Source organism: Centruroides vittatus, unplaced genomic scaffold (assembly GCF_030686945.1).
Source record: "Centruroides vittatus isolate TY-2023 unplaced genomic scaffold, ASM3068694v2 contig_548, whole genome shotgun sequence".
Classification (NCBI taxonomy): Eukaryota; Metazoa; Arthropoda; class Arachnida; order Scorpiones; family Buthidae; genus Centruroides; species Centruroides vittatus.
Window position 1 is genome coordinate 9,809 of NW_027122324.1, and position 13,833 is coordinate 23,641.

Consider the following 13,833-nt stretch of genomic DNA (forward strand, 5'->3'; position numbering starts at 1 on the left):
GGTGTGATGGAGGTCTTCTAGGGGGGAGGAAATGTCCTCTGAAGGAGAACAATAAAAAGAAATAATGATAATCGTTGTGTCTTGATGCTTGATAAGAATGGTCGTATAATAGCTATTTGAGTGCTGTCCTAACATCTGTGCGTCCAACTTTTTGTTAATAATGACGAACCCAGTATGTGGAATTTCCAGTGGGTCAGTATAATAAAGTGTGTTAAGATTACCAAAGAGGGCAATTTTTCTGTTGAAACAATATGGCTCCTGGATTATAAGAATGTCTGCCTGGTGGTTGTTGGCGACTTGCATGGCTTCTGTTGTGGCTGCTTTTGCACGCTGAAGATTGATTTGTATCAGTGTCAATTTATCAGTAGGAGGACTAGAACCCATAATTCGTTTGCTTTATGGTTTGTTCCTTTACTTTCATAGTGTTGGGACACTGCTGGTCGAATGCATTATGATTAGTTGGATGCTTGCTGTCAGGAGGAAGATCTTTATTATAACTTTTGCAATTTATACAGCAGGCTGGTTGTTCTCTTCTAGTGCAATCAGTAAATTTGTGACCTTTTGAACAATGGCTACAGCTCTGTCTAGAGGTGCAGTTATTTGCAATATGATTGTAGCCGCAACATTTATAGCACCTGGTAATGTGCACATAGTCGTCAATTTGTATGTTTGCCCAAGAGATGCTAATGTATTTTTCTTTTATTAATTGGTTTCTGATCAGCGGGGAGGTAGACAGCACTATGTGCCGACAGTTTTCGCGTAGGTTACCTCTTGTAATCACTGTGCTAAGTCTGGTCTGAGCCATGAATTCCTCTTCACTTATGCCCTTTAATTGCTCATTTTGAGCGTATATTGTGGTAATCACATTGTCATCCTTTACTGATTTCGGCACATTTTTGAGTATTATTCTTGGCCTCCGGCCTTCCGAAATTTTTGTTTTGATTTCCTCCTTTAGTTCGGAAAGCTCAGTTACAGCTTTTTCCAGTGTTATAGCATCTTTACTGTTAGCGGTGCGAAAGCAGATGCCGTCGCCTTTAACCTGTTTAACTGAAGTCACTTTAATTTTTAACTGGTCGGGTTTTATATTATTTGTAATCTTCTTGTAGATTTTCTCCATGTTTATTGTTTTCTTCTCAGGACCTTCGGCTTCCTTCGGGTAAACTATTAAAGCGTAACTACTCGAGCTCCCTTCGTGCTTTATTTTGTTGTTGAGCGATCTATTTATCGCTTTGGTAGTGGAGCTTTGTATTATATTCGATTTAACTATGTCCGAGTAGGTGGGTGGCTTTAATATTTCAGGTTCGTTGTAGGAAAGAGTAGTGGCCGGGGCCGCCTGTGACTCCCGGAGTTGCGTTAGCATGCCGTACATTTGATTTATTGCAGCAAACATACGGGCTGCTCTTTCTTTTATTTCTTTTTTGTCTCTGACAGTGGTTCCAGATCTGTAATGGGCCGGGAGGAGATCCAAAATTCTCCTTAGATGACGGCCCGCTGATTGGAGCAAAGCTCCTTCCGCCGTTGCAGTCGAGGGTCCGTCCGTACAGCTCGCCGCAGGAGTGCTAGGGGTGCTAGAGGTAGGAGAACTTGGTGCAGTTGCTTGTGGGACCTCTTCATCCAGTGGCCCGATGACCACGCGTAAATTAGGTTGTGTGGCGTTGTCCATAGTGCTTATTAACAAGGACACAAGGTAATTGACAAAGGTTGAGTCTCTTAAAATGATAGTAGCGAGAGTTGATCTTCACAGAAGCCGTTCGGCTCTAAGCCGCCGTACGGCTAAAGACGTATAAAAGTACGCTGGGTGAAGAAAAAGTCTTGATAGTGCACAGAGCGCTTGTACTACAGAGTGCCAAAGACCGTACAAATGATATAAAGTCGCGAGACAGCTATAATCCGGGACGAACTCCGATGCGCTGAACGGCTACAATGGCGCCGATCGGTTACCGAACCGGCCGAAAAACCGCTCGCCCGAAACGAAGATAAAAACCGTAGACAGAAAGGGGGGAGCTATAATAATGCTGCCCCGAAAACCAGGTGCCAACAGCGCGAATAATGAGAGCACCATAAGAACGACGCCGAACGGCGAACCCCGCGCCAGCCGGCTAAAGCGACTGTTAGACAAAGGAGAGCCGAACGTTGGGCCAGGACAATGACTTAATACCTCTTTGTTACGAGCGAAAAAGAAAATCGCCCGTAAAAATAAAACTAAGAGAGACAACAGGAGAAAAATCCGGACACAGGAATACAATACCACGCTCTACGTGGAGCCCAAAGATAAACCGTCGCGGTGGCCCGATAGGCCCGCAAAACGGCCCGATGTGCGAAAAGTTACGGTCGAAATAACATGAGAACGGATAGGCGCAGTAAAGCGTGAAATATACCGATCGATAGAGAGTACAATCCCGGATAAAAGCGTAAAAAATAAGCCTCTTACCGGTAAAAAACACCTAGTAGCAACCGCCGAAAGTCCGGAGTGTTCCGAAGCTCGTAACTTTTTTTGGAATAATCCGATTACGATAAAAAAGACTCCATTCGAGAGCTCGCGATGAGACGATTCCGATGATATATAATGATCCACGGATTGACGGAAAAGGACAACGATGCTGCGATGAAAAGCAAAAGCCCACACACACACAACATATCACCCATTGTTTACACAGCTGGATGACCTTGAGAACAGCTGGTGTCGTGTTTCGCGGAACATTCTCTCTGAGACCAGGCAGACATCAGTCCAGCCTCTGGCATATGAAGTGAAGAAAGTGAGGTGGATAGACATGTTGGTAGATATAAGGTTAAATTCGCCCGTGGTGTTGGCGATCAACCGTCCCCTCCTGTCCTCTTTTTCATGCAACCAGATTGCCGATTTCCCATATAAATTACCCGCGATGACCAGCCTCCTGTTTGCTATTTTTCTAATTACCTCCGTTAGTTCCATAATGCCTTCGTCATCGTTGGCTTCTGGGGAAAAGTATGCGCTGATAATATTATAGGATTAGCTTGGTGCAGTATAGCGGTAGTAATCCATCTCGAGCTAACATGAGGGATCATTGCAATGTTTAAATTTGGGTTGCAGACAACAATGCCGCTTTTCGGCTCGGTATCTTTGCTGCCCGTAAGAATGTTTTAGTTGCCAAACGTACAAATATGTTGTTAATAACGTATGGCTCTTGAATGAGAATCATATCAATCTTCTGGTCGTTTGCAGTTTTAATAAGAAGAGAGCTGGCTGCCTTGCTGTGTTGGGTATCGATCTGTAGAATGTTTAGCAGAGCCTCCGTGTGGACAGGTGTGGATTAGTAGCTTGACTTTTGGGTGTTCTTGAGGTTAGTGAGTTGTATAGGTCAATGTCCATAATCGGTGGTGTTTATCGATTGTTCCTTTAGTTTTAGTAATGACGGACATGTGTTGCTTAATGCGTTGTGATGTATATGCCTCTTTTTATGTTCAGGCTGCTCGTGATTAAAATTTTTTACAGTTTATGCATACGGGAGTTTTGTGTCTGAGCTCACAGTCTTTATAGCGATGTTGTCTAGCGCAATGACTGCATCTCTGCTCATCTGAGCAGTCACGAGCCAGGTGCCCGAAGCCAGTGCATTTAAAGCATCTGGTCACGGGTATAAAATCGTCCACATAGATATTAGCCCATGCGATAAAGATATGTCGTATCGAGATGAGGGTGTTCCGGGTTTTTGGGGACACGAGAGCACCACATGTCTACAGTTTTCCCTGTTATTTCCCTTTTCTAATGTAGTACTAACCCTGCTGGTATTCTGGACTTCTTCTATTTCGGCATTGTTCCATATTTTATTTTGTTCAGTCATCACACGGATGATGTCTTTGTCAGATACAGCGTTAGGGACATCGAGTAAGATGATGCGGGGTCTCCTACTTTCTGACATTTTACAAATTATCTTTTCACTCATTCCTGGCAGTGCCTCAATGGCCTCTTTTAATCTTTTTCCATCTGTCTCGTTTCCCACTCTGATGCAGATCCCCTCCGCTTTTACCTTCCTGACTGCCTTAACTGCTATGTGCAGTTGTTGTGGTTGGATGTTTTCACGAATTTCGTTAGTAACTTCCTCCATATTAGTTTTTTCCCCTCCTCATTCACTTTAGGATAGAGGAGGACAGCCTGGCTGCCGCTCGTTCCTTCTCTATACAGTTTTCTGTCCAGAGTCTGGTTAATGACTCTGGTTATGTTACTGGGCCGTATGTTTATATTTTTACTTGCCACGTGGGCGTAAGAGAGTGGTGCGTTACCACCAATGTCAGGTCTAGAATCCGCTTTCTGGTGCGCGCGCAATTCGCAAAGGATCCCTAATAGCTGACTCACACAGGAATGCAGCTGCAAGGTCCGTTCCCTGACTTTTTTTCTATCTATGCTTTTACATTAGAGCTGCAAGATTCTGGGATGAGATTCAGGATTCTATGAAGGTGTGAACCAGCTTCTTTGAAAATGGATTGCTCCAGCGAATAACCGAGAGCGACCGGGTTAGAGAGTATAATTTTCTCCCCAGGGTCCGAAGTGGCTGCCAAAGAGGAATTGGTAGTTTCCATCGATAAAAGTTAAATACGGTTGAGAATGGCAAGATAACAAAACAAGCGAAGTACCACACTTACTGGGGCGTGCGATAACTGCACAAGTAACAAGAAAACGAGCGAGCGAAACGAGGTCAGATAGGATGATCGTTGGACCACGTGGCAAGAACAATGACCTTTGTTCTCGGAGAAAATAAAACCGTGATATCTCGTAAAATAATTTACGGAATATAACAAAATTCAGCGGTTGAGCGTAGATCAAGATAGTCCGTAAAATGCCCAATGATTGAATCTGACGTCGTAATAGTAATGCCAAAAATCCGGCCGAAATTTGGCCAATAACAGTCGTGGTATCAGGAAAATTAATTTCCGGAGCGGGTCAAATCGTAAATCAGACGGACTGGCGTTTGATGGTAAATGAATTATCAAAAGAAATGAACCAATAGATTAAACAGAAAAACAGAGGTACACGTGCTACGTGAGAGAAGCCTTTAGAGAGCGTGGGTTGACACGTGGACCCCGACAAATGGTCAAAACAAAAAAAGCCGTATCTCACGAAATAAAAAATCGATGATATAAAAAGTGACAGCGATCGAAAGCGCTCGTCCTCCGCTATAAAAAATGTCCCAAACACTTATGTCTGAAACGTAGAACTGTCGATAAAACGATCCGAAGACAGAGCTGACTAACACACGTCCTTCCGCTACAGGTCGCCAACCTGAATATCCCAGTATTATATTCAAAGATCAGTTTTCGCGAATTGTCGAAAACAAATTACTTTCTAAATTCACAGTAAAGTCTCCAGTTTTATCCGTTAAAAACAATGCAAAATATATGGATTCATGTAATAAAAATTTATCGCAATGAACTTCCAAAGATAATGAGATTATACAAACACCAAACCGCACTCTACGAAAAATCTGGCACAAACTAATGCCTTGAAAATGCTCCTCTCCAGTGTCATCACGTGACTAAAAGTTTGAAAATAAACGCTAAAAGTTTTTAAAAATTCTTCCACAAAATCTGATGAATTTAATTAATCACAATAACTAAATCTGTTTAATAAAGATTAATAATTTACTATTATAATTATGCAAATTAGATATAAAAAAATCATTGCGCAAAATCTCCCGTGAACCATCAGATGACTGTTTTGTCACGTAGCATTGAAGCTTTTTTGTAAAACACTAAAAATTTAATATAATTATTTTAATTATCCAGTCAAATTTAAATAATATAAAATGTCTAGATCTGTTTAATAAAGATTAGTAATGTACTATCAATAATATGCAAATTAGATATGACAAAGATAACTGTGGGAAAACTTACTACAAGTTGATAAAAATAGCTTTCGGTCATGTGATCGTCCTATCATCAGATTTTGTAGAGTGCGGTTAGGTGTTTGTATATTCTCATTATCTTTTGAAGTTCACTACAATAAATTTTTATTACGTGGATCCATACATTTTGCGTTGTTTTTAATGGATGAAACTGAAAATTTTACTATAAATTTAGATAGAAAAGTTGAAAAATAATTACTTTTTCGACAATTAGAAAGAATTGATCTTTGGATATAATACTTTCAAATCCTTACTTTAGATATAAGTAGAAATATGTATTATTGGACTACTAATTTATTTGTGCATATAATTATCTAGTTCTAATTTCGAATAATTGTTTTTTAGTGTTTATAAGCATGTTATTTAGACATGTCTGTCAATTTAGTGCTAAAATGTAGAATACATCAAAGAAGAATACAAAGCTCAATTAGCAAGTAGTCCCTTTATTTACAAATTAATTTGTTGGTAGATTTTTTTACATTTTAAGTGTAATTAGTTGAAACTAAACGAATGTAAATATAGAAAGTAGAATATAGCAAGACTAATAGATAAAAACTATTATCATGTATTACTCAATCAGAAAAGGTAAGAAAAATTTATGCTTTTACAATTTTTTTTTTTTTTTTGATAATTATAGTTCAGTGTTTATATCAAAAATAACTTTCAGTTATATTTATAATCATATTTACAAATTATGTATAATTCAGCTTGATATAGTAATATATCATTCGAATAGTAATGGCACTTAAATATTTACAGGATTAATTGAAGTTTTTCGAATTTTGTTTGATGAAAGTGAGGAAGGCAAAAGTATTGACAGTTGTATAATGAACTAAATTTAAGTAAATTAGTTGAATTTGTATGTTTCGATCTAGTTTCTTCGTAATATTACGATATACGAACTTTGATTTTTAAATTGTATTATACTAAAAATAAAGTTTTATGTAATACTCCTATACAATGATGTATTTATAATGTTTCTGAACTAAATAATACTTATTAAATTGACATCCAAGCTTTACAAAGTACTATGAATATTAGAGAAGACCGTTTTACTATAAATTGCTACGTCTTACTCTAATGTTGGTTTTACAAAAAGTAGGTCAAACAAGGACCGTTTAGACTAATGACGTAGGCTGTTTACTTCTTCAGGTTGTATCGATGCTCTCGCGATAGCGTGATTTACAGAAGTCACACCTACTTTTTTCTGACGCGAGCTAATTAGGAATATTAATTTTTTTAACCAATCAGATGATAGCGGGAGGTTTACATTCGAGTTATGTCGATAGATGGCCGTCTAAAATTTTTATATTTATTTTACTTTTCTCCCTTTATTGTAATTTCTCGACAACTAAAGGATATTTGAAATAAAGTTGGATAATCCAACTAACCGTAAAAATTCTACAACTTTACGAAATGGTCCAGATATTTATATGAATATTTTTGCGGCTATATACGTCGCTCACCACTGCACAACAATCGCCTTTCACGTTTATATACGTCGCCTCACTATAAAGAGGTTAAGGCTTTTTCGTTATCAGTAAGGGAATGGCGAAACTTTCCGATTGATAGATCAAAGTTCACGGGGTTTCCTATAGAGCTATATTATTTTTACGGCTTATTTTTATGCTTATAAAGATAAAACATGCATGGAAACAAAATTTGAATTTTATTTAAAATGTTACTCAGAATAAAAAAGTTCCAATTTGGGCAAATTAATACTTTTCATAAGAATTTTTCTAAATGGCATATCGAAATAAATATTGAAAGCATTTGGTACACAGAGCATCTGGTCAGCGAGGACGACCGAATTGTACGTCATCATCTTATGTGTTGACGTAAATATACAATTATTAAACAGAAACAATTGAGATGTAACAAACTTCACCCAAGTAAAAATTTATAACAGTTTAGATGAGGATCAATATTTTCTTTACAGTTTTTTTTTTGGGAAATGTAAGTTTGGTTCTGGAAGTGGTACTAACAAAACTTTTACCTGTATTATTGTTCTCTAAATTTCATTTATCTGCACCAAATTTGATGTTTCTGATTGAGTTTATTAATAACACAGAGTAATATGTTAAAAATGTTATTATTAATAAATAGACTTTCTACTTATTTAATTCATTCATAAGGAAAAAGGGCAAATGGTTCGCATACCAAAAGTCCAAAAGATCCCACTGTACTTTTACCCGTTTTTTTTCAACATTTAGACTTTATAACAAATTACCGTTACTTTTTCAGAAGAAGTAGAGATCAGATATGTCCAATTTGGTTGAAGCACTCTGTCATAATCAGCTCATTTTGAATGTATTTGCATAGACGTACCACAAAAATATATACTTCAGTAACCACCATCTTATAAGTTTCTGAGTGAATTTTTAATTTAAGAAAACTAACGTTTTCGATCTATTCCATAGATCATCTTCAGGTTTAAACTGACAAACAAAAATAATTCCATAGAATGGAATACAACATATTTAAATTCAAAAAAACCAACAACGGAGCAACTAATTAAAATGAGAATTAAAGCGTAAAAAATACACAAATGTAAACTAACAAACACATAACAATTCCAAAGTTATTAGTACATGCTAACATCATTTAACTTTGTGTTAGGCGCGCAGGGAAGTTGAACACGGCGGGGCGCGCGGGGTGCACGTGCACCCCGCGTGACTAAAGGTGTTACTGAAAAAATCAAAATTTTTTTCGCGATTTTTTCGTTTTTGACGTTAGTGGGATTGTGTTTCTGATGTATTAATCAACAATACTACTTAAAATATATCTGTTTTATTTATTTATAACGAAAACGAAAAAGTATTACGTTTCGCGAATTTTTCAGGAAAAAAATCGTCAACTTCAAAAGTCTATTTTTCAAACTGTAAACAAGTCTGTTGCTATCTAATCGTTGAATCGTATTCCCGTATGTGTTTTTTAACTGTTCCAAACATTAAATGCTTTGTCACAAACCCCGGGCCAAAAATATTTCAGTATTTTCAAAAGTACACCCCCTGAAACTCTACAGCGACTAGAGATAAAAAGGCGAATTATTGCCAGATAACATCGATAGTTAACTTCTTTTACACTGTAATTGGTTACTTTCTTTGTCTGTTATTACATCCACCAGTAAAAACAATTGTCGGTAAAATTCCCGCGAAATGCCACGCCCCCGCAGACTACCACTTTGACTTATGTAAACAGTCGCTATAAAATCGCTTGTTTTAATCGTTTTTTTTACTTCTAATTTGGTTACGAGAAATTTTCTGGCGTTATTCAGACAAATAAACATGTTTTCAGGACCATTTAGCAATAAATATTTCCAAAAACGCCATTTTTCAAACTTTCAATGCTAAGTCTATGGGACACTTTTTTTCCGTTTATTGGCCTTAAAAATCTTATTTACACGCCTTCTATGGTCTTATTCGTCATTTGTATTATGACTGATTCGATATCAAGCAATGACCGTTTTTTCAGTACACTAACTCGGGTCCACCCCCTCCAATGGTCGCGCTAAAAAAACTTCCGCCGTTAGGCGCGCGGGGTGCAGGTGCACCCCAATCATTTTGCTGTGTTTCTTTTGTAAAAAGTTTTTTTTCCTGGAATTTTTAACATTTTCAGTGCAATCTTCAGTACTTTGAAGGAAGGTACTGAGGGGATCATTTTTGAGCATTCATTACATGAAAATTAACAGATAATAAAATATTAAGGTTCTCCAAATACGAAACACATCGCAAATTATGAGCCATTTGTAAGCCTCTTAATTGTAAATTTCCAAGCTGACGGTAATCCCTCAGCTTCCCTGGCGTTAATGCATCTATTGTCGAGTCTACTCTTGTATATTTCTATTTTTTTCGCCGTCTTTGCTAAAGTTGGAGAATATATTTGTCTGACGATTTCCACCTCTTCCCATCCAATGACGGATCCTTCGGCCCTGGCCATCTGTGCCAGAACCGTTGCGTTCGAACTTTTCCTTACATCATATTTGTGTTCTTTGACTCTAACATCTAGGTTTCTCGTTCCGATATACTCCTGTTTTAATCCTAATTGTTGGTTTTCATAAGGGATCTTATAGACTCTAGCTTTATCCTCTTTCTTAATTTTCCTTTTATCAGTTCTTCAAATTTTGTAGAAGTTCACAAAATTATAAATATAAAATTGTAAAAATAATAATAAACAACAGAAATTAACACTTTCAGCAAGAGCCGCATGTAACTCAAGAGGGGCCGCATTTGACCACGTCTGCTATATAGTGACAGGAGAATGATTGGTTAATGTTACCTTAGGATCCAAAATGGCGGCCAGGGAACTTTTTTCCTACTTCGGAGACTTCAACGGGGAAAAATTTTTCCCTGGAGTCGAGACGTCGACGACGTGGGGGTTTTTTCCCCATACAGTTTCTACCCTGCGTTCGAAGTTACCGAGTATTCTGTAACCTCGAAACAGAGACGGTGTTGTGTAAATTTGCGACGGTAGAGGGAGCCTTTTCGTGACGTCGTGCGAGAGTAAAATCGGCGGGAAATTCGTAGGGGTGTTACGAACGAATATGCAAATGCATGATCTGCGACGTGATTTCTGTTCATTTCTAGGCAATTTTATGCAAATCGACTAGTTTCCTGTTGGAATCGTTTACTGCTGTGTTGCGACGAATTGCGTATTGGATTAATTGCTGTGTTTTTTTTTCGTAACGATATTTCATTTGCACACAAATTGCTATCGGTGAATATTTATTATTATTAATTCCTCCAGTATTAGTAAGTATTGTTATTTCTTTTATTACAATTTAATCCTAAAAGTTAGAGAACCAAGTAATCAGAAATTAAGGAAAGACCGTGTTTTTTTCCTCTCCTTACCTCCCCGCGTTTAGTTTATTGCCAATTGTTCGATAATGACTAGTTTTGCCGATTTGAGTTGCAACGACGAATTTTGGTCGAGATGCACTTCCCGTGATTTCTACAAGTTAACGGAAGACGACTTTTCGGAGCTAGGTTTGCCTCCCCGTATCGATAACGCATCGAATTTTGCTGTAAAGTTAAGCATACAGCCGACCGAAGTCCGTTTGCATTCATTGCGATGAAGATAAGAAATGCTTCATATGTCAGGTGAACGACAGATCAGAGAACACTGTGAATTGGATCGTTTGTAAATACGTGAATTCCGGCAGTACGATAATAACGGACGAATGGAAAGGATATATGCACATTGACGACATAGAAGGAGTAGCGGTCGAACATAGAACAGTCAACCATTCGAAAAATTTCGTCGACCCCCAAACAGGAGATCATACTCAGAATATCGAACAATCGAAAAGTGAGTAAAAAACTCCTCTTTTTGTTGTTTTTTATTGTTTATTTCGGTGAAAAAATCCGCGGAGTCTGCAGAGAAATTCGAGATGGCGGCCGGAACCGCGGCCATCTTGAATGCAGGGGAAAATTTTTTCCCCGTCGCAGTCTCCGAAGTAGGGAAAAATTTCCCCGACTGCCATTTTGGATCCTAGAGTAACATTAACCGAATGATTGTATTCTGGTTTTATAACAAATGTTTATAAAGTTTATAAAGTATGCGTAAAGATTGACATTGTTGATAAGACTACTCTCTTTTATTGGCCAAGTATAACCTTCTTTATTGGTTATTGTTCATTGCTCATTTCTAATATTTTCATATTTAATACACTCAAATAAAAGGTGTGTTTGAGTTTCTCTGTCTCCGCATATTTCACAAGTGCCGTCGTTATTATGATGGAATCTATTGTTGTACTCTGCAAAGTCACCATGTGCAGTCATGAATCTTGTGTATTTATTATAAAATTCTTATTTTTTATTCACTGGTGAACGTCAGGTAGATATTCAAAAGTTCTCTTTCTTTTGTTGATTCCTCTTTTGCCATCTTATTATATATTTGTTCATTATTTCTCTTTTTATATATTTTTCAGATAATTTCTTATATACTACTTTTGTGTTTGAGCTACTTGCCTCTTTTGCTAGTCTACTCGTTCGTTTCCAGGGTCACCCATATGTGCTCTTACCCAGCTAAAAGATATATCGTTCTTCTTTGCTAAGATATATTTTCTAATATTGTCGATAATTCATGTTTGTTATCGTCGTCATTCAATGCTTTTAATACGGAATTACTATCTGTGAAATTTGTCATTGTTATATTTTTCGGTTAATGTTACCTATGGTAGCCAAGATGGCGACGGGGAAATTCTAGAGGCCGACGGGGAAATTCTAGACCGCGGTGGGGAAATTTTTTCACTCTCCGTTCGAGATTGCGACCGCGATTACGTCATGATTTCGTCATCAACTGAAGATATCCGTAGAGGGCGCTTTGATTCTTCGAATTGCGTGTTATCGGAATTATGCAAATTTTTCCTCCGAGTATGAGTGGGCGTCTTGTCGTGCCGAGAGATTTCGTTGGGTTTTTCTTACTTCTGGAATTTTTCTATTACGAGGTAATTTGTAATGTTCTTAATTTTATTTGCGAATTTAGGCTGTTGGAAAAGTTGTTTATATTGAAAAGTAGGCTAAGCGTTTTCTGTGATTTTTGGAATAGATATTTCGCAACCGAGTCATGGCGGATTGTGATTTAGAATCGGACGGATTTTGGAAACAGTGTACTGGACGACGTTTTTATCAGTTAATCGAAGCGGAGTATTCCGAGTTGGGATTAGACGAAAGAATTGATGGCGGACTGAAATTCGCCGTGAAATTAGGCCTCCAACACGCCGAGGAAGTTTGCGAGGAATGCGGCCAAACATGCAAATTGATTTATCGCAGCGACCGGAATTCTTGCGCGATGCGTTGCCGAAAATGCAGGCGGAATAGTTCGGCTTTCGATGGAACGTTCAAAGGGAAATGCGGCAATGTTTCGTGGGCCAAGCTGTTGGCATTCATATGGCACTATATTGGTTTAGAGTGCACGACGAGTAATTCGGCAATTTCCTCGGGCGTTTCTAAAAAGGCAGGAATAGACTGGGCTAACCACGTACGTTTCGTTATGTTAGTGTCCTTACACAATCTGACATCGTTTAAAATAGGAGGCGTCGGCAAAACAGTGGAAATAGACGAAACAGTGATATGTAAACGAAAATACGAGAAAGGAAGAAAGATGAAAAGCACTAAATGGGTCGTCGGAGGTTTGTGCCGGGAGGACAAGACTTGTTTTATATGCCAGGTTAATGACAGATCTGAAATAACTCTCAATTGGATCATTTCGAAATACGTTAACTCCGGCAGCTCAGTGTTCACAGACGAATGGAAGGGATATAACCACATCGACGATTTAGAAGGTATAGAAATTTCTCACAAAACAGTAAACCACTCTGAAAATTTTGTCAACCCGATTACAGGCGTTCATACTCAGAATATCGAAAGATTGTGGGGTCACTTAAAAAACAAGAAGAATTTGCCGAAACATTACACAGAAGATTTGTCGGATTCGTATATGTACGCATTCATGTATAAGAAGTATCACAATTGGACGTTAAAAAATCCCGGCGAAAAATTCCACACCTTTATCAAACACGTCAGAATGATATTTCCCGGTCGCGGAAAAGTACCTAGTTGGAAAGAACCGGAGACCATTCCGGCCGCTCCCGCACCTATTGCCAAGAAGAAAAAGGTGGAAAAAAACGAGAACATTGTTAAAAGAAAAGCGCAAAAGAGATCCTCTTCTCATGCCGGAGAATCAAGTTCAGTCGACGGGAAGCGAAGAAAAAGAGGAAAGGCTCAGTAACAAAGTAAGTGCTCTTGTTTTTTCGTTCGTGTTTTTTAGTATTCTTAATATAGACCGTCGGGTAGAAATAACCTTCACGTCGCCGTTTAAATGTACGGTAGAAAGAAAAAATTTCGCGGTCGCCGCGTGCAATATACGGGGGGGGGAAAAATCCCTGCCGCCGTCTAGATTGTAGGGTAGAAAAATTTCCCCGTCGCCATCTTGGATACCATAGGTAACATTAACC

General features: G+C 38.2%; 1 protein-coding gene across 1 annotated transcript; it reads right to left on the bottom strand.

Annotated features, from left to right (window-relative positions):
* Positions 1–373: 373 nt before the first annotated feature.
* On the bottom strand, positions 374–1,663 carry LOC136978595 (uncharacterized). The gene has a single exon (XM_067274335.1). It carries the CDS (start codon positions 1,661–1,663, stop codon positions 374–376), a length of 1,290 nt encoding a protein of 429 aa, XP_067130436.1.
* Between the last annotated feature and the right edge of the window lie 12,170 nt (positions 1,664–13,833).